This window comes from Cordyceps fumosorosea, assembly GCF_001636725.1.
Source record: "Cordyceps fumosorosea ARSEF 2679 chromosome Unknown scaffold_19, whole genome shotgun sequence".
Classification (NCBI taxonomy): domain Eukaryota; kingdom Fungi; phylum Ascomycota; class Sordariomycetes; order Hypocreales; family Cordycipitaceae; genus Cordyceps; species Cordyceps fumosorosea.
This window is the reverse complement of record NW_017387319.1, coordinates 483593-503433: the sequence shown is the minus strand read 5'-3', so window position 1 is coordinate 503433 and position 19841 is coordinate 483593. Positions and strand designations below refer to the sequence as shown.

At 55.1% G+C, this 19841-nt stretch overlaps 8 protein-coding genes across 8 annotated transcripts; 2 read left to right on the top strand and 6 right to left on the bottom strand.

The window, feature by feature from the left end:
* Positions 1 to 170: 170 nt before the first annotated feature.
* On the bottom strand, positions 171 to 2246 carry ISF_07040 (Carboxylesterase, type B; the record flags this gene model as incomplete). Its single annotated transcript, XM_018850644.1, has 1 exon — positions 171 to 2246. The coding sequence occupies one exon, from the start codon at positions 2244 to 2246 to the stop codon at positions 171 to 173; it is 2076 nt and encodes a 691-aa protein (XP_018702289.1).
* A 658-nt stretch (positions 2247 to 2904) lies between these two features.
* On the bottom strand, positions 2905 to 3555 carry ISF_07039 (hypothetical protein; the record flags this gene model as incomplete). Its single annotated transcript, XM_018850643.1, has 1 exon — positions 2905 to 3555. One exon carries the CDS (start codon positions 3553 to 3555, stop codon positions 2905 to 2907), a length of 651 nt encoding a protein of 216 aa, XP_018702288.1.
* A 2275-nt stretch (positions 3556 to 5830) lies between these two features.
* ISF_07038 (Mov34/MPN/PAD-1) lies at positions 5831 to 7507 on the bottom strand (the record flags this gene model as incomplete). The annotated part of the gene is made up of 3 exons (XM_018850642.1): positions 5831 to 6026; positions 6093 to 7333; positions 7388 to 7507. The coding sequence occupies 3 exons, from the start codon at positions 7505 to 7507 to the stop codon at positions 5831 to 5833; spliced, it is 1557 nt and encodes a 518-aa protein (XP_018702287.1).
* Positions 7508 to 8077: 570 nt separating this feature from the next.
* ISF_07037 (Prefoldin) lies at positions 8078 to 8610 on the bottom strand (the record flags this gene model as incomplete). Its single annotated transcript, XM_018850641.1, has 4 exons — positions 8078 to 8195; positions 8248 to 8372; positions 8426 to 8496; positions 8550 to 8610. The coding sequence occupies 4 exons, from the start codon at positions 8608 to 8610 to the stop codon at positions 8078 to 8080; spliced, it is 375 nt and encodes a 124-aa protein (XP_018702286.1).
* Positions 8611 to 9019: 409 nt separating this feature from the next.
* ISF_07036 (vacuolar protein sorting-associated protein VPS4) lies at positions 9020 to 10439 on the top strand (the record flags this gene model as incomplete). The annotated part of the gene is made up of 3 exons (XM_018850640.1): positions 9020 to 9642; positions 9698 to 10148; positions 10218 to 10439. 3 exons carry the CDS (start codon positions 9020 to 9022, stop codon positions 10437 to 10439), a joined length of 1296 nt encoding a protein of 431 aa, XP_018702285.1.
* A 377-nt stretch (positions 10440 to 10816) lies between these two features.
* On the top strand, positions 10817 to 12950 carry ISF_07035 (Ribosomal RNA adenine methylase transferase; the record flags this gene model as incomplete). The annotated part of the gene is made up of 4 exons (XM_018850639.1): positions 10817 to 10849; positions 10944 to 11017; positions 11120 to 11307; positions 11398 to 12950. The coding sequence occupies 4 exons, from the start codon at positions 10817 to 10819 to the stop codon at positions 12948 to 12950; spliced, it is 1848 nt and encodes a 615-aa protein (XP_018702284.1).
* Positions 12951 to 13602: 652 nt separating this feature from the next.
* Positions 13603 to 15634, bottom strand: ISF_07034 (Lipopolysaccharide-modifying protein; the record flags this gene model as incomplete). Its single annotated transcript, XM_018850638.1, has 3 exons — positions 13603 to 14732; positions 14814 to 15400; positions 15480 to 15634. 3 exons carry the CDS (start codon positions 15632 to 15634, stop codon positions 13603 to 13605), a joined length of 1872 nt encoding a protein of 623 aa, XP_018702283.1.
* Positions 15635 to 18114: 2480 nt separating this feature from the next.
* ISF_07033 (abc transporter) lies at positions 18115 to 19269 on the bottom strand (the record flags this gene model as incomplete). Its single annotated transcript, XM_018850637.1, has 3 exons — positions 18115 to 18822; positions 18875 to 19102; positions 19162 to 19269. 3 exons carry the CDS (start codon positions 19267 to 19269, stop codon positions 18115 to 18117), a joined length of 1044 nt encoding a protein of 347 aa, XP_018702282.1.
* Between the last annotated feature and the right edge of the window lie 572 nt (positions 19270 to 19841).

Here is a 19841-nt window from a genome sequence, read left to right as displayed (position 1 = left end):
AAAAATGCAAAGTCCAATCATACGAATTCTAGCTGACAAAGGAAATTAAATCATAAAAAGAGTGTACGCCAATACTCCGACCTGACGCGACCCATGCGAACTATCCCAACCAAAACTCCTTCTTCATAAAACCAACCGACAACTCCCACGCCCTCCCCACGACACAAAGCTCAGATGCGCATCCTGTCCGCCATGCGGTTCCAAAACGTGCAGCCCCAGCGGAGGGACTTTGTCGTCTTCTCCTCCGTCTCGCCGCCGTTGCGCAAGACCAGACGCCTGCGCTGCCGCACGAACCAGACGCGCCAGACGCGCAGCCGCACCTTCTTGCCTCCCGCGTCCATCTCCGCCTCGAAGTCGCGGAACCGCTGGCGGCGGTTCGGGTTGCGGGAGCGCACAAAGTTGGCCCAGTACCGCTGCTTGACCATCACGGACGGGTGGTTCTCGCCGCCCGGCCGGAAGCTGGCCGGCAGGTGGCCGTGCTCGGGCCCCCAGAGCAGCGCGGTCTCGACGTTTTGCCGGGCGCCGAGGTGCGAGTAGTCGTCAAGGCCGTCACCGGCGTCCCACAGGTACATGTAGGTGTGTTCGACGCCGGCCTTCTTGAAGCCCTCGGCGGCGGCGAGCAACGGGCACGTGTAGCGCGACTCCTGGTGCAGCTGGTGGATGACGCGCTGCGCGCAGCCCCTGGGGTCGACGCAGGTGCCGTTGACGTGGGGGTACGCGGTGGTGATTTCCTCGACGTCGGCGGCGGTGAGGTGCGGGTACAGATCCCGGATGTAGTCGGCGACGGTCTCGGTGCTGGAGGCGTTGCGGTGGAGGAAGGCGGTGCCGGCGTTGGCGGCGAGGTTGCCCATGAGGAACGGGACCTGTGCGATGTGCCCAGATTTGAAGCTTTCCGAGGTGCTGTTCATGATCAGCTCAAAGTCGATAACGGGCAGCCACTGGTCCCACGGCGGCGTGTTGGGGTTGGACATGACGGCCTTGTAGTTGGCCTTCTGGATGTCGTCTGCGGAGAGAGCAAGTAGACACTCGGGCGTGTTCTTCCCGGCGGTAGTTTCCTCGCCAGTCTCCTGCTCGGGGATATTTTCGGGGTCCAGTTCGGGGGTCTGCCCCGGGTTTTGCTCCGGGTTTTGCTCCGAGTTCTGTTCCGGGTTCTGTTCGGGGCTCTGTTCGGGGCTCTGTTGAGGAGGGTTCTGTTCCGAGGCATTCTGGGTCGAAGAATTTTCACCGGAGGGATTTTCACCGAAGGGATTTTCGCCGAAGGGACTCTCGCCGAAGGAGTTCTGGCCAGACGGATTTTCACCAGACGGATTTTCACCAGACGGGTTCTTCCCAAAGGAATTCTGTTCTGGTGAATTCTTTTCGCAGTCGTCTTTGCCTCCGGGGGCATACTTTGAGCTCCTAGAGGAGCCGCTGTTGTCATTCGTCGGCTCGTCCGTGGACCGACGAGCCCGAGTCGAGTTCCCGCGCGAGCTGCACCCCATCTGCTCCGCGAACCGGTGGTACTGCGCCTCCGCCTCGTCCAGGGTCAGCATTGGCGCGAACGAGGGCGACTCGGCGATGACGCCCCTGAAGCTCGCGCGGAAGCCCGTGTACATGGTGATGTGGACCAGGACGTTCTGCGCGCCGATGCCCGACCCGCCGAGCACCATCTGCTCCGGGTCGCCGCCAAAGTTGCGGATGAAGCGCGACACCCACTCCACGGCCTTCGTCTGGTCGCGGATGCCGTTGTTGGTCGTCATGCCGTCCACGCGCGAGAGGAAGCCGTACGGCCCGAGTCGGCTGTTGAACGTGACCACCACCATGTCGTGGCCGTTGCGCGCGATGAAGTCCGTGGCGTTGACCTCGGCGTACGATTGCGGGTCGCCGAAGCCGTCGCCGCGCAGCCACATGAGCACGGGGAGACGGGACTTGGGCGTGGCGCGGGTCGGCGCCTGCACGTTCACGAACAGGCAGTCCTCGCCGAAGCCGGTCGCGTTGGGCGGCTGGCCGGTGACGAGGCATCGGGTGCCGTGGGAGGCGGCGGACTGGACGTCGTGCTTGGGAAAGGGCTCCTCGGGAGGGCGGAAGCGGCGGTCACCGGTGGGCGGCGCGGCGTACCGCATGCCCAGCCACTGCGTGACGCCGTTCTCGAGCGCGACGCCTTGATATTGTGCGTAGGGGAGTTTCACTAGCTCGGGGACGGCCACGACAGACGGCGAGAAGAGGAGCGCCGTGGCGGCGACGAGGCAGGCGGGACGGAACTGCATGTTGGTGACAGACACGTTGGAAGGAGGGATGGATGGGTTTGAAAGAGTGGGTGAGAGGCAGAGGAGGAGAAAAAGGCAATGGCTGCAGGGAGTATGGTGTCTTTATTTTCATTAAGATTTGAAAACATTAACTTTGGACTTTTCCCCGCGGCGGAAGTTATTTTGGTGGCATGTTCTCGATGGCGCCTCGCTTGGCTATCATCGCTTGGCGGCTAGTGATAGTTACAAGAATTCAAGTATGACGATAAACTTATTCGAGCAGTTTGATAAAAAGAATGCCAAAGTCAAAGATATCTGTCAAAGTGTATCTATCAGTGAGTTGAAAAGTGTGTGCTGATGGAGGAGGTTGACATTGAAACGCTACATGGGATGATCAGTCCAGTCTCCAAGCCAAGAGAGCGTAAGATTTTATTTTAATTCCCAAAACCAATTCCGAGAGATTCTTGAAAGAATATAGACTCTCGAACTCGGTTGCTTTTGACTTTGGCCTCTACAAATGTCGTGACTACTGTGACATGTTATGCTGGACGGTAACCTTGTAGCTAGGATTTATTCACAAAACTATACATAACCAACGCTATGGACAAACTTCAGAGCTTAAGTACACCGACTGTCTAGCAGCCACAATAACCACAATAACAGCTTAGTTGCTTCCATCCTACTTCAATTCAAACGCCTGCTTAGCACGCGTCAGGTACTTGGTCCTGTCCTCGTCGATAGTCACGCCGACGCAGCCCATGTACGCCGTGAAGCCCGTGTCGATGTTGACCGCGAGCGCGTCGCGCACCGACTGCGGGCACTGCGTCGCCAAGAACCACGCGCCGCTCGCAAAGTTGTGCCCGTCCACCGTCAGCAGCGCCAGCATCTCGTTCAGCGTGTCCTTGCTCGCGCCGTCCACCGACTTGATGCCCGCCACCTTGTCGCGGACGCCCGGCAGCGACTGCGCGTACAGGAGGTTGTAGTTGGGCATCTGCATGTTGACGGTGCCCTGGCCGGCGCGGCCGGGGTAGACGTTGTGCTTGTAGCGGAACTGGACCGACTCGAACGCGACCAGGGCGAGCACTGCGGCCATCTGCTTGTAGTCGCACAGGCCGTACGCGTTCATGGCGTCGAAGAGGTGCGGCGCGGCCTGCTCGGCGGTGCGGCACTCGGAGTCGCCGGCGGCGCAGGTGGCCGACTTGGGCGCGATGGTCTTGATGATGTCCACGGCGGAGAGCTTGAGCCCGGGCATCGGCGTGGCGGAGCTGGCGGGCGCGGCCAGGGCGGCGGCCGGCAGCACGACGGCGGGCAGAAGAGTGGTGAGCTTCATGATTTTAGATGCTTTAGAGGTGTAGAGCAGTAAGGAATAAAGCCCGGGTCTTTGTAGCAAGAGGTTGGTGTGTCTGACGGCTCGTGGCAAATGAATTGTCAGTAGAGGCAATATGTGTAAGTCGTGCGCTAAAAGTGAGCCCTTACCCAGCTACTGTATGTATGTAAGTAGCTACAACATAGCACCGGCAATGTAGTACCGGAAAAATGAGCGAAAAAGAAGTTGAGCCTACGGGGAAAAGACGGAAAATAACTGAGGATATTTCCTGCAGTTTAAATACCACTTTGCAGCTGATCTACCTCGCGCAAACGAAATACCTTCACAAGTATTATAGCTAACCGCTGGCTTTGTCCATGGTTTCAGGCGAGCGCCTGTGAGCGAATCACCAGGCCTTGTCCAATTGAGTCTCGAAACGCAGCGCCTCTGCAGGTGCCACTACACGGGCACCGGGGATGCACAAGGGGCATCCAGATGGCTTGAATCAAGTAATAGCGTCGAGGTAACGTATGTACGGAGTAATGCTGGTAGGTTTCGTGATGGTTCTGGTGTCCGTATGAGTCCCTCTAACTTAACTAGTCAATAAATGCACAACGCAATTTAATCAATCACTTTCCAGATTACAGCGCTAATAAACCAACTCTCCACTCCTCCACACATGTAAATACATACAACTAATGCTATAATACAGAAAAAATCATCGCCTAGTACAATTAATTATGCTTGAGTTAAACTAGGTAATAAACTTCCCATTCCCCCTTGTTAGGCACAACTCTTTCCTACCCTATCCGCGAGTTTTGTTGGAGAGTGCTTATTTCAGCTCGCACCTCCCATGGCAACCCTACCTTCCATGTTTTTGTCCCCGGGCTGCAGACTTCCTCGCTGCCGAGTGTCATAAACGCGGTTCATTCCAGTACTCGGCGAATGCCAGCTGTTTGTTTTCTTCATCTCTCCCCCATGGCGATGGGTGTACATGGGTTGATCACCCGGGTTTATTATTCCCAGCTTCAGCTACACAGTGAAGAGACCGGGGCGCGTGACGATGAAGAGGTACACGAAGAACATTGCTGCCGCGAGTCAGTGTTGGATTTGACAAACACGATAAAATGACCCAGGAATCGTGGTAGAACAGGCTTTGCGTGCAAAAACTACCGATCTCTGCAAAGCCTCTCAGTGGCTCAACGTGATGTATCTACGGAGCCTCTGACAGTGCCTTCTCACTTGCAGGAAATTGGGATATAGAATCGCTTTCTAAGATAATTTAAACGCTAATCAAAGCCCTCTTCCCCTTGGTGAGAGCAAGGCTATTTTATACATTTTCCTCTTATCCGCTTAATCCCTTTTGAGCTGTGCTAGCTGTGTCACTATGCCACCTGTTGCCCTGATAATTTCTGGAGATACAAAGACGACTGGGAGCAAGAAACCTGATGCTATCAAGGGCGAGGTGTCGCGCGATTCACAGGAGCAGCCAGGCACAAGAGCCCCCTTACTCCCGCCCTGTCCTTCACCGCCCCTGGGCATAATATCTTTGAGGCAAGCGAGCGGGAACACTCGAACGAAAAACTAGGCACGGGGCGAGTTGCTGTACGAAATAATAAAAGGAGAAGAAGCTCAAGCGTACACTGGCAAGAAAATTCAAGTACATCCTTGTATGTAAGACGCCAGTCGTCACGAAATGTCGAGCGAAAGATTTGTGCGCCTGCACGACGGATGAGGCTCGGAGAGACTTGCTTCCTCCATTCCTTCAAAGATTCTCGTTTGTGTTGCTTTAAATTATACTTTTTTTCTCTTCAAAAACAAGCTATCACCCTGCTTGTTCACGACTCAAGACTCCACGATGACAGCGGGCAAATTACTTCTTTTGAACGAAGTGCCGCTGGTCGGGCCCCCAAGATCGTATAGATGCGGCCTTACACCAGCACCACGTGCCCAAAGTCACCGGTCTCCCTGACAAAAAAAAAGAGACGTTTCGACAAAGGGGAAAGGCGTGACCCTGTGGGGTAACGTGGCAAGCGACGGTGGAAGCAATTTATACAAGGGGCTGTATACCCCCGCTAGTCCGCGCCTGTCATTTGGCGGTTGTCATTATTCTTCATGCTAGGGTCAAGCAAAAACTAGGTCGTTGACGAAGTCATTTATTCGCAAATCCTGACGCTGCGGCCAGCAGATTCATTCATCAAGTCATAGTCGGACAACCATGAAAGCTTCGGACGCTCCTCGCACTTCACTCCAGCCGATTTCCAGATGGGTATCAAACAAGGCTATGCAATTGTGACATCTACTTCTGCTTATCTCCCGACGTTCTGAGATCCTGCACATAAAATGGCAGCTTGTCACTTTCGTAAACGTGTCCGGTCGGATGCTCCGTCTCACAGTACAGGTTGTCAACTGAGTGTGGGTGAAATGTGCTCGTCTGCTTGCAGTCGAGAATATGATTCAGCCCAGGCGGGTGCGTCAATCGGAAAATACCATATCTGGTACGCGTTAGTAAAAGAATATCCAAGCAAAAGAAAATAAAAAAGGCTTCGCAGTACACATACGAGGGGTTGAACTTTGGCGCGCACACAATGGCCACGCTTTCCGGCATCATAATCTGATAACCGGCATGCGTATGCAAGTCCCGCGAGCTCATGAAGCAAGTTTGCGTCGGGTGCGTGTGAATCCACCCCAGCACCAGCAAATCCTCATTCATGCAATACTCGGCTAGCGTACCCTCGTTGACGGTCTCTACGGTGTCCGAGGTGCATATTTGGTCCGGTATAATGAGGCAACGTACAAACAGCGCATTGTTCACCGGACTACCGCAGAGGATTCCGCACATCTCGAGCCCTGCGGCCGTGTTCTTTGCTGCAATCTCCAAAAACGTCCTTCGAAGCTTGCTGGGTATGAACATGGACCGGATAGGATCTCCATTCTCCAGATAAGCGCCGGGCTTAAATGTAAGTCGCTCCTTCTTGGGCACCGTTGGTGCGGAAAGGGGTGCCTTTGGAGGCACGGTCGGTCTGGATGATTGATTGTAGCTCGGTGGAGGTATTGGTGGCTTGTCGCCTGCGTCCCACGTCTGTGGCGACTCTTTGGGTGGCCGTTCCGGGACCAAGGCAGGGAACTTGGGTGGCACTGCAGGCTGCTGCTCACGAAGGACCTCTATCGGGCGCGATTTGGAGACCGACGGATAATAGTATTGTCTTGTGTCTGAACGGCCCTGGCCATGCGCATCGACATCATTCGCTGCCTCCGCACTGCGATCCAGGTTGTTGCGAACCGCGGCCATTTGCTGCTGCAAGTCCACATCCTCCGAGCTGCCAAGATAATTGTTCCGCCAACTATCGAAGTAAGGTCGAAGCGAAGTGGTTCTCGCGTTGTAACTGTCCTGCTTGGTGCGTCGCACACGAGTCCGGCGGTCGAGTTCCTCCTGGGCAAGGTCCACCGCCAAGTCCTGGTGCTCTGCGGCGTCAAGAATAGTCGTCTGACGTTGAAGAGTAGGGTCCTGCGCTGCGAACCCAGCATACGAGGGTGCCGCGCCGTCAGTTGATATGTGATATTGTCGCTTCTCTGGCTGCATCCGCTCCCATTCTTGACGGCTACCCTCGATCGCCGGTTTGAGCATTTCCAACTCTTGAATGACATCGCCGATCCGGGCTTGCAGGGCTTTGACGGATTTACGCGCGAGGGTATCTTTGTACTCTGGATGCGTAGACAAGTAATTCAGAACGAGAACGGAGTGTCGGTACAGCATCATGTAGGCTCGGCCGTAATCGCTGTCGGACATGGCAAACGCCGCCTGATAGTCAATATTAGTCTGGTGGCAGAAAAGTCGCATGATCAGGCAGCCTACCTCCTGGCATAGCGTCTCTGCTGTTCGTATCCAGTGTCGGAGCGGTATGTTGACGTTGAAGGCGAAGTTCTCGGCTTGCGCCACAAGCTCTTGGACACTCGGCGGCTTGCCGGGCCGCATTGCGGAAGAGGCATTCATCCTCAGAATGAGCTGGCGGGTAAATCGAGCTCCGGTAGTTCTCCCTATCGGAAGACAGTAGAGGAAGAGAGCATCGCAGTTTGGTCGTCAGTCCGTGGCAAAAGTTGTGGTGCCACGGCAGGGCAAAATGTTTGCCGATGATGGAGTTGGAGGGGTAGCTGCAAGAGCTGGTGCCTGGGAAGTGGTTCAGAATGACGCGCCATCCACACATGCAAGGTATGCATTTGACGGGGCCGGCAATGATGTCTGCGGTCGGCCAAGAAAATGCACATGAAATGCATAGAAATAAAAGCAACTCTTAATTTAATTCTGACACTGGATCGAAATATATGGTCCGTGGCGAGTATACGTTTGGGCTGTCAAAGTTGTTCACCGCGCTTCTTAATCTACCCAGATGACGCTCTAGTTTGCCTGTGCTCGAGCGGCGGCATACAATACACAATGATTCCTTATCCAGAATTATGGATCAGGAAAATACAGGCATTGGCGCAATACTGGGCTTGTAAATCTAATTGAAAATATTCTCCATCGCCAAGCTTACCACATGGCTGCCTACTGTCCGCCAGCGTTTCCAGCCGCTTGCTGAGCGGCTGTTTGGACCTGGATAATTTCTGTTCTCTTCTTTTCAATCTTTCCTTGCGTTTCCTTGATTTGTGTCTCGAGACGCGACCTGTGCATGTCAGCTGCTGGAAAACGTCGCCAATGGAAGCCAGGTAACCTACATCTCGTTGCTGATATAGTCCAGTCTTCCTTTAACCGTGCTTTCAGCCTCAAACTTTTCTTGTTTTAATAGAACCGGGCCAGAAAGCTTGTAGATGGTTTCATCCTCCGCCAAAGTCTCAAATTCCTACAGAGTGTGAGCTGAGGTGTACATGAACGCATCCCTGCTGACGGTCGTACCTTTTGCACGCTGAGGTTTTCTTGGCGCTGTCCGTCAAGTTTTTGTCTTGATTCGACAGATGATTGAAGGTCTACAACTTGCTGTTAGAAGGAGTTGTGACCGTTGGGTTGATATCGAACTGACCCAGCTGAAGTTTTTGATACTCCTCCGAGAGGGCCTGGAGACGAGCTCGTGCCTCAGCCATGACGGCAAATATTGATGCAGTTAGATTTGACTCGACGATAGAATTATCTTCCACGAGAAATGAACATTTGGGAAAGTTAAATGGTCGTCGAATTATTGCGCGTTTCTGTAGTCTCTGGTGCTTTCGCGGTCTTCGAGGACTGCCCCGCTATGGGTGTGCCCCGATAGGTACATGTTAGTTACCCCGCCAATGTTTGACTTGCTGTCGACAGACGCAGCCACAGATTAGTGACGACTCGAGGACTCCAGGCAGACGCCCAAAGTCAAAACCACCAAGACTGAGCTCTCGTACTCACGCAGACGCGAGTCGACCTTGCGCCGGTTCCCATTCGCCGTCCCTCCTGCGTGGCGCAACCCGAATTCATCCCCTGCTCGACACACGCGGTGACAATCCGCTCGCGCAGACAAAAATGTCGACGAACTTCCGAGACCGCGCCATCGCCGAGGTGCAAAAGGCCATCGCGGCCGACCACAACAAGGAGTACCAAAAGGCCTTTGATCTATACATGTCCTCCATGGAGCTGTGGGTCAAGGCGCTCAAGTGGGAGAAGAACAAGGCGCTCAAGGCTACTATGCAAGAAAAGATGGCGACGTACCTCGACCGCGCCGAGAAACTCAAGCAGTTCTTGCAATCCGAGGCCGACAACAACACCAACGGCGGCAAGGGCTTGATGGGTGCTAATGGCTCCAGCGCGGGCGGCAAAAGCAAGGGCTCGGCCGACGACGATGACAACAAGAAGCTAAGAAACGCCTTGTCGGGCGCGATTCTGCAAGAGCGGCCGAATGTGCGGTGGGAGGACATTGCTGGTCTGGAAGCCGCCAAGGAAACCCTCAAAGAGGCTGTCGTGCTTCCGATCAAGTTCCCCAGTCTCTTCCAGGGCAAGCGACAAGCGTGGAAGGGTATTTTGTTATACGGCCCGCCTGGTACTGGTAAGAGTTATCTCGCCAAGGCTGTCGCCACGGAGGCAAACAGTACCTTTTTCAGTATAAGCAGTTCGGACCTGGTCAGCAAGTGGATGGGTGAAAGTGAAAGGTGAGCCAGGCCACGGCATTCGTACCGCGGGTAGTTGCTAACATTCCACTCCCAGACTCGTCAAGCTGCTGTTCTCGATGGCGAGAGAGAACAAGCCCTCCGTCATTTTCATCGATGAGATCGACGCTCTCTGTGGACCGCGCGGCGAAGGTGAGTCGGAAGCCTCGCGACGTATCAAGACGGAGATCCTCGTGCAGATGGACGGCGTCGGCAACGACAGCAAGGGCATCCTAGTCCTCGGCGCCACCAACATCCCCTGGCAGCTCGACGCCGCCATCCGTCGACGGTTCCAGCGGCGCGTGCACATTGGCCTGCCCGACACCAACGGCCGCGCGCGCATGTTCAGGCTCGCCATCGGCGACACGGACACGGCGCTGCAGGCCAGCGACTACAACACCCTCGCCGCCAAGTCAGACGGCTTCTCGGGCAGCGATATCTCCAACGTCGTCCAGCACGCGCTGATGCGCCCCGTCCGCAAGATCTTGCAGGCAACACACTTCAAAGCAGTACGTGCATTGCCAGACTAGGCCCATGTTCACGGGAAACGAGAGTGGTGCTAACCAGTTCGTCATCAGGTCATAAAGGACGGCAACCGCATGCTGACGCCATGCTCACCGGGCGACCCCGAAAAAATTGAAATGACCTACGACGACGTCAAGTCCGACGAGCTTCTCGCCCCTGACGTTGCCTTGCAAGACTTTGAGGTGGCCCTCGACGACTCGCACCCGACCGTGTCGAAAGACGACATTGAGAAACAGGTCGATTGGACCAACGAGTTTGGCAGCGAAGGTGCCTAGTGTTCTGGAATGTTGCGTAGCCTACTTCAATCGGTTGTATACAGCATAGCGGCGTCTTTCGGAGTTTTCAGAGATATTTTGCATCTAGTTCGGGACCCGTCGTTTTGGTTTGTACCTGCGAGCACTGCAGCGAGCAGAAGCGCTTTGGTGATATGCACGCCACGGTAATTACGAGCATGAGTATTTGTTCTTATATTAAGGAGATGGCCATCTCTTTCACTAGCAAAGAGAAGCTACTTGTCAGACTCTGCGAGTATTCTTTTCTGATGTTGTATTGGTCGAGGTGCTTCTTCTGGCGGCACGGTTGCTGCTACTGCTGGTACTTGCGACAAGTGTAGTCGCGGCCAAATTTTGAGAGACGGAGTGTGCAATACACAATGGCAAGAAGCCATAGATTATTCAACTTCGAAGTAATTATCAGCTTGATCTTTCCACCCATTACTACACTACCAGTCAAACATCTCTCAAGTACATACATGCCCCGTTCTTGCGACAATGTGGTAGGCTCCACCAAAAAGTCGTGGCGAGCTTGCTGCTGCTGGTCTAGAGTCCAGAGCTCGACCTTTCATCTCAACAAGGTATTCTGAGAAAAAATTCCTCCACCGCTTGATGATCGGCTGCTCGCCATACAAACGGGTTGTCGCGCGCCGACTACTTGACAGCTTGACATGCCCTCATAGTCAGTCCGTCAAAGGCGTGGCCTCTAAGGCTAGAGGCCGCTCGCCGCCTGTCGACTGGCTCGCGGCCGAGACGGACCTTGCACAACAGCTTTTGAGCACTGGTCTCTGGGGAAGCGCGCGATCGCGCGCTTCGAAGAATTCGCCTGTGGATACTCGTAGGGTCAACATTGTGAGCGAGGAGCTCTGCTGTAAGTCCCGACAGTCGCGGTGCGCTGCGCGGTATTGCGGCCGCCCGGTCAGCATATACTTGCCTGCTAACAACGATCCCTTTTCCGCAGCCGATATCATAAAGTACATTGGACACTCTCTCGAGCGACATAACGGATGCGACCTGCTCGATCTAAACCCGGGGGCTGGCCTCTGGAGCAAAGCCCTGCATGAAGCCCTGCAGCCGCGCAAGCATGTTCTTCTCGACCTCGACGCCGACTTTTACCGGCCGTTCCTGAGCGACCTCTTGTCCAAAAAGAACGTCGAATTGATCAAAAAGTCGGGTATCATTTGGGAGGATCTCGAAAATGTTGTGGCGTCCCGCTTTACTGAGCAGACAAAGGTCGCGCCGCACGCAGAAACACCCCCGTCACGCAACGACACTCTGCTCGTGACGGCGAACCTGTCAATGTGCCCAAAGCGTGCATATCGAGGGTTCGATAATGTCGGGACCATGGTTCTGTACCAGTTCCTGTCGAGCATCCGGCAAAGTAGTCTGCTGCAACAGTACGGGCTGGTACGCTTTCTGATATGGACCAACGACGAGGACAAGCACCGAATCCTGCCACGCAGCATCCTACGCCGCCGCCGCAGCGCCTTCGAGGCCGAGCTTTCGTGTGACTGGCTCCACGAGGTCTGCGGCGCCGCCGTGGACGTCCACGCCCGCATGGCTCTGCGCGACGAGTGGCTGAATGTGGAATCATGCGCGGGCGCCATGGCCAGGATGGAGGCGCTCGGGATCGAGATGCCGGCACATCGACAGACGGAGACGTATAAGCGCATTCGCGAGAGTCCAGAGCTCTTGACGGCCCGGAATCTCGCGGATACGGAAACGCCGCAACTCGCGCGGCCCTACATCGAGGAACTCGACCGCCTACGGCACACGGTCGGCCTGGACAGCCCCGAGGAGGAGCAGCCACGCTTGCGGCAGCTTGAATACCGCGACAGACACGAGCAGAAGCTGGCCGGTCGGTTCGGCGCCCTCCTTCAGCAGCGCATCGCGACCATCGCCCTCGCCGGCACCGCAGACTTTGCCGCGCACGATGCCGCCTACGCCGCGGCCGCGGCACGGCTCCCCAAGAACAAGGCCGCCGAGTACCAACGGCTCGTCGACAACCACCACCTCTTCCGGCAAGCGCCGCCGGCGCTGCTCTGGGACCGGCGCGCGTACGAGCCGCTGGTCGCCCGACCCGCCGAGTTCTTCCCCAACGCGCCGACAACGCTCCTCGATATGCAGCCCAAGGCCACGGACCTGATCCTGCGGCAGTACGGCCCGCGGACGTCGCGCTCCGGCGAGATGTCAGACGTGCTGCTTCACCTGTGGTTCGCCAACACGCTGGGACCGCTCGAGGACGGGCCGGGCCGGCTCTGGGGCGGCTTCGGGAGTGAGGTCGGGCGCTGCCCGAGCTTCGGCGACGCGTGGAGGGGCGGCTCGCCGCTGTCCGGGGCGGGCCGCGTGCCGGCAAGGTGCGTCAACGAGGAGCAGTGGCTCGAGGTGATGCGCGCGTGGATGGACTGGCCGTTTCGCCCGGCGTACAGGCAGCTCCTGAGCCGGTGGTCGGAGGAGGGCGGCGCGGCGGACGAGGAGGACATCAAGTCTGGCGCGCAGGGTCTGGGTTTCTAAAGAGAGCATCGAAATGTGCTTTGTATAGTACTTGTATTCTAGACGGCATGATAGAGGCGTTTATTTGGTTCACTTAGAAGGGTGTCAAATATATTTCACGATGACTTTTTTGATCAATGATTTGAATAGCTTTTTTGTGGCTACTCTAGAAACAGTCGAGCATGACTTTTTGCTGCTTCGCTGCTAGGAACAAGGCTAGGATATAGAAGCCTAATAAGGAAAGTTGACAAAGAGCAATGTTGTAGGGAAACAGGAGCCAGCAAGCATTTATCTCCCATGTGCGAGACAGGTGATAACAACCGTCAAAAAGGGACATTAACCGGTTCTAGAGAACGAGGAAGTGAAGAACAAGGGAAAACAACAAATCCAGGCACCGTGAAAAGCCAGCCAAACGCCGTACAAGGAAATGCGAAGAAGAGGTAGGGAGCCGGTGCCCGCCGGCTCCGCCGGTATAAGAGGCAGTCAGTGGTGGAGGAGGAAGACGGGAACGGGGAAAGGGGGGTTTGAAACATTAATACTCGAGATCCATGCCATGCAATGTCCATCCCTGATGTACTACTTCAGGAAAGACGGAAAGTTCGAAGAAAACGTTTCGGTTCATATCAGTACAGGGGGGGTCAAGACGGGATGGGTGGGGGGGCCAACACCGAATTTACCACTGCCTCCATTTGCGCATCAGTGCGGGCTTGGCCAGGACGTCCTGGACCCAGCCCATCGACTCCCTGCGATCGTCGAGCAGCCGCGCATACTCGAGCAGTAGACGGAGAACGTACACCTCCATGTCCTCCTTCCGCAGCACGCGCTCCGCCCATTCCTTGCCGTCCATGGCGATGCGCTCCGCCGCCGCGTCGTGCGCGCCGCGGCCGCCGGGCCCGCCGAGGAAGTAGTCGAGGATGCCGTAGTAGTCGGTGAAGCGGTTGTCCATGGGAACGAAGTGCTTCCAGGCGACGAGGCGGCTGTCGTGCCACTCGCGCCAGAGCGTGGCCTTAACGGGCAGCGAGGTCGAGCGCAGGAAGCCGAGGTAGCGGCCGGAGAAGGAGTTGCCGTCGATGTCGGGCAGGATAGTGCGCTGGAACTGCTCCTCGAGGACGATGCCACGCACGGTGTCGAACGCATGGTCTGTGTACGCGCAGCGGAGGTCGTCCTGCCCGGGCATGCAGACGAGGTCCGTGAGGCCGACGTCGGTCACGCCGCCAATCCACTCCCCGAGGCGGCCCTCGCCTTGCGCGCGCACGCGGTACACTGAGGGGTCGGGCAGCGCGAAGTTCTCCGGCTGATCAGATTCACCGCCAGCCTCGGCGCGGCGCAGCGTAGTGCCATTGTTCATCGCGACGAAGCGGTGGCGCTGGAAGCCCTTCCAGGTGTCGGGCCGGTTGCGTCCACCGGTCGCGACGCCACGCCAGACGACGCCGGGCGTCTTGTCTGGCCACGCCGCACCGTGGTCATCGCCACCAGTGAAGCGCCGGTCGCCCTCGTAGTACATGGCGGCGGGAATCAGGATCTCGTTGTTGACGGCCAGCTTGGAGCCGCCAAAGAGCGGGAAGAGCACCTTGGTCGTGCTAGTCGACAGCGGTTCGATGAAAGCGCCTGATAGTCCCTGCAGGTCCGGCTGATGGCACACATCACGCGAGAGCGTACTGTTGGCGACAAAGCCGTGGTATGTGTGGGGTCTGGTGTTGCTCGCGTTGAAGACAGGCGTACCGGAGAAGTCGGTCTGTACAGGCGTCGTCCGCGCAAGGCTCTGCGGCGGGCAGCCGCGGCGAACGAGGTTCCAAAAAGGGTCTGTCGCGCACATCGCTGGTCAGTCCTATCCTCTACAAGTGCACCGGTGCCGAAATCGGCAAATGGCGTTTCGTCACTTACTGGTCTCCTCGCCCTCCCACTTCTTGTCGCGCACTTCGCCGTCTTCCTTGTTTTCGCCCGTCGAGAGAGATTGGAATTTGCTTACGACTCTGTCAGGATCCGTGAGCCCAGTCGTTGAAGCTGCCTTGGCCATGCAGTGTTGAATGTCCTCGTACGGTGTGATGATGCGGGGTTCGTCCATCGCGTTGAGGGGAATGTCCATGTCGGGCAGCAGGTGCTCGATGTTCTTAACCAGGCGTAGCCAGATCTGCGTCCAGAACCAGTCGGATCCCGCGGTGGCACGGCCATCGCGCACATTGATGGTCATTTCGAAGGCCCGTGACTCTCGGCGCATCGCAGCAGCGTCAACACCCCAGAAAGGCTCGATGTCGTGGTGAATTTGGTCAAAGAAGTCCTCGACGATGAGGGCATTTTTGGACTGTGCAAACTCGAACCATTCGTGGAAGCCGGGTGGCGGGTGGCGACCCCGGCGTTGGCGGTATGCTTGGGCGGCGTCCTCGACGGTTTTCGTTTCCTTGCGAAGAAGCTCGGTGAACTTATGTTGGGCGTCAGATATTAGACTGTCAATAGGGTGAGACTTGCTGTTCCTAAATAGAAGATGTGTCAGGGCAAAAGTACTTTGCAACTCTTGTTTTCTTTCAAGATAAAGGGCATGGTGGTAGGTACCCTTTGTACGAACGGCCGCCTGTCGACAAGCCACCTTGGCCATGTAGGTTGGCGACTGAGATTTCGTAGGCATTGTTGTTAAAGGCGTAGAGCGCAAACACCATGATAAAGGCAATACCAAGATAGCGGACAACTCCCGACGGTCGAGGCATCATGATGAGCTGAATTTGTCAAGATGTAGTTGTGGAAACAGTCGTGCCGGTGGTGACGGGCGAGGCGTCATGAGCGTCGTCAGCCTGCAGCAGTCGGCGAGGAAGCGCGGGCACTAAGAGCAGGTGGTCGTCGGCAGCAGAGCTGAGACCATCTGCATCACACAATAGGCAATTCGGCTCGAGAAACAAAGAGAGGGGCCGGAGGACACGTTGGTTCCCTTATGAACAACACTTGAAATGCTGCCTTAGTACGCCAGGCAAACGAGGAGCGACGGTCGTGAGGCGGTCGTGAAGCGGTCGATGTTAGGTGGCTGTTGGTGGTTTTTCTTGAGGCACGAGGGCAGCGACTACTCGTTGTCCAGCGCCACCAAGGGAATCGGCGGAGAGGAGGAGAAGAGATGAAGGAAATGCGAAAGTCTTAGGACAGCGAAACAGAAAAAGGAGTTTGACCAAGAAGCGCGAGGGGATGACGAGACGAAAACTATCAAAGCCGCCAAGTGTGTTGCAGTCGCGCCAAGACAAGCTACGGACTGGTAAGGTTTGGAGAAGAATGGCAAACGCGGAGGAAAGGAAGAAAAAGGCGAGGAAACGAAACGTGGCGTTGAAAAGGAAAAGGGCGAGTGCAGGAAAGAAGAGACGAATTCGAAACAGACCGCAGGCCTGGAACTATCAGGACACAGTGAGGATCCAACCGCCAGCATGATAGAGTGACAGTGGGCGGCTATGCAGAGTGATGCGGGCTTCCTGGAAGACAAGCGGGAATTACGGGCACATAACTGATCTGTACCTGTTAGGTACTAAGGTAGCCAATAGTTACCGTATGGGTTGCACATCCAGGGGGCCGTCAAACCAGGAACAAACGGCGCAGAGCGTGCAGACAGGTCAGAGATCGGCGGATGCTGCGCAAGCTTTTGCCCCATTGCATTGCCGTTATCAAGAGTTGGCACAGGGAAGAGCCTCGTAATATTACCAAATTGTTGGTGGCGTCGACATTAAATAAAAAAAAAGGACGAAAAAAATACCATGGGTTTGACTAACATTATTTATTTCTGCGACGACGGTTTCCTCGGGCCGCACCCAACTTGATACAGGCATGGGTTGAATGAAACTCGTCACCCACGCGATGGCAGCCAAGCTTGTGACTGGTCGGAGCCAAGCTTTTTATCCCCAAACGCTAGACCAGGGAGGCATGCGAACATGGAGAGACAAGATGCCTGCAAATGAAATTTATTACTCCAGCAAAATATATCCGCACCGTTTTATTACCCGATGGGTATGTTTCTAGAGTTTTTTTTGTGTCTGGTCCCCTAGCGCTAATGAGTTCCATGGCCGGGTGCCTTGTGCTAGCAGAGAGGCTAGAGATTTGCATCGAAAGACGAGTGACGCTGGCCTTTCCCTTTCTGAAGCATTGCCCCTGGCGCTAGTGTAACAATGGAATGGGGTTGATTGTTCTTGGTTTGAATCATTGACGAACAGACTTATTGCAAAGCTCGCCTCTCTTCTGCAGAGCTTTTCTCTCTTCATCATGGTAATAGACAGTTAGCAGCTGGCAGTTGGCAGCTTGGCAATCCTACGAGCTTTATCAAGTCAAAACGTGTCCGTTCCCCACTGCCGACCGTCACTCTCCCCTTCTGCCAATCCGTCAATCAATGCCTTGATCGACCATGGCCTGTGGTGCGGGTCTCAGTCTCGCCGCTGATATTTTACCTTTTTCGTGAGCATGATTGCGTGTTCTGGCCCCTTTCGCTTTTTGTCCGCTCGGCCATGGCGCTGTCCCTCCAGTTCTTCGTAGTTGGTTAGCCCCAACACGGGCTTGATGGTACAAGCAAAATTGTGATCGCCACCTGAAACAGGTACACTGTCCTGTACCCGCCCTGCAAAAGATCATTCTTCCAGCACGTCATGTCTAGCCAGCGTGGTTGTGTAGCGTGTTTGATTGCGCGGTTAAGCTTTGAGGCTCTGCCCCTCCCCGCCATCATCTTTCCGTTTGCTGGTGTGCGATTTCATCACATCAGTCGTCCGAACCGCTGTCGAGCTGGTCGCGTGCCCTGGATCTCAACATTAAGGAAACCCCTAAGATCGTGCCGCTCAGGCTGTGATCGTGCCGCTGTTGGTTACACCGATAGTTACAGGTGTTTGCCATACGGCTCTTCTTGGGGCCTATTCGCTTTTTTCCCATCGAACCATCCCCAGTTCCCCAGCTACTATCAGTATGCATTGTGACAGTTTTATATGAACTAGATTATTATTCATCATGGCGATCGTGATTGAAATTTAGGCTGTGTGATGGGACTTTCGGAATTTTTTTTTCAGCCCAATGTGACAGCAGCCTAGGAACAATTTTGGTTGGGTGGATGCTAGCCATACCGCTAGCCGACCACAAGGAGCAGCATGTCAACACAACAGCAGAAGAAAACCATTATGCCCTAATCATGGCCATTATCTTGCCGCCGCAATGATGTAGCTTCTTCTTTATCTAGTTCCTAACCGGCCTTCTCATCAATCAACTGATCAGTCTTCGGCGGCAGTTGTTTTTCCCCAGTATGCATCACCATGTCATAGAAAGTACTCCTCTTGGCCATTAGATCGTTCGGACTGCCGACCTCCAGAATCCTGCCTGAACCCATGACCACTACCCTGTCATAGTCCATGATCGTCTGCAGCCGGTGAGCCACAGTTATAAGGACCCTGTTTTCACTGCCTGCACGAGAGAGCTCGGTGCGAAGTACTTCTTGCACACCAGCGTCGGTGCGTGCATCCATGCTTGACGTTGCCTCGTCTAGAAGAACAAGCTTGGAGCGGCGGATCAGCACGCGACATAGCGAGAGTACCTGCCGCTGGCCGTGGGAAAAGTTCTCTCCCTTGGTCTTCACCATGGTTGACAGTGTGAGTCTCTCTGTAAACGCATCATTGGTCGTAGAATCAGCGAGGCCTGTTGCTGTCGCCCCCTCCTCGTCAGCTGATCGAAGAATGCGCTGGCACACATCTAAGGCGTCCTGAAGTTCTACTTCTGGAACAGTTTCGGAAGGGTCGAGGTTAGAGGCAAGAGTTCCTTGAAACAGTTGTGCCTCTTGTGGAATCGTGGAAATGCAATGTCGCAGGCGCTTGTATGAAATCGCTTGAAGATCCACTCCGTCGTGAAGTATTTGGCCAGATACGACCTTGGTAAACCCGAGGAGAGATGAAATTAGCTATCGTTAAGTTAGCTTCTTGAATTACGTTGTTCTAGCTAACAGTACTGACCGTGCTTTTCCCGCTGCCGGTTCTGCCAACAATGGCAACGCGCGAGCCAGGCTCAATTCTCAAAGAGATGTTCTTTAGGATGTCTTGTCCATTAGGATTGTATCGAACTGTGACATTCCGCAATTCTACGGTGCCAGTTTTTGGCCAACTCGCTGGCACGTTCTCACTGCTCTTGGTAACGCAGTCTTTCTCTGGTGCCAGCTGGGCGTACTCTCGAACGCGCTGGAACTGCACGTCACTTAGCATTAGCAGATGGTAAAGGACTCGCCATATTCTTCGAGACGTACCGTTTGCATAACAACGCTTAGATTGTTAAAACTGAAGATCAGCGCTAATACCTTGTCGCTAAGTTGGGTTGCCTGCGACAAGCAGAAGCCCGCAAAGCCAGCCGACATTTTGCCACTCTGCGACAATACAAGTGACGCTGCAAAGACATTGATTACCGTAGCCAAAATGCTCATTCTGAATTTCAGCCACTGGCTGGCGTTTGGCTGAGCATGCTGTGCCCGGGACGATGCACAGAGCAAGCGGTTCATCTTTGCATGGAAAATTGCAGACGTGGACGACGTCGCACGAATCACCATAGAACCAGTCAGCCCCTCAGAGAACGCTGAAAGGACAGGAGACCGGCTGGAGGACACGAGCTCTGTGAGAAGGAGGCTCACACCCTCGTGCATCCGCGCAATCAAGCAGCCAAGGACCAACAGAGCAAGGGCTAGCAGAATGAAAATGGGGAGTTGGAGGCAACAGCACCCATCATGAGCATACATTTAAGAATGTCGCTGATGACTGGGACAGTGTAATGATAGATAGACTGATCCAGAGTTGACATGTCTCCCGACAAACTATTCAGGACCGTTGATATAGCCTGCTCACTGAACCACGACAGAGGTGCAGCCATGAGAGCATTAATCATGTCCATGTGCAGCTTGTTGGCAGCCACCGAGATACCCCTGCTGAGAGTCAT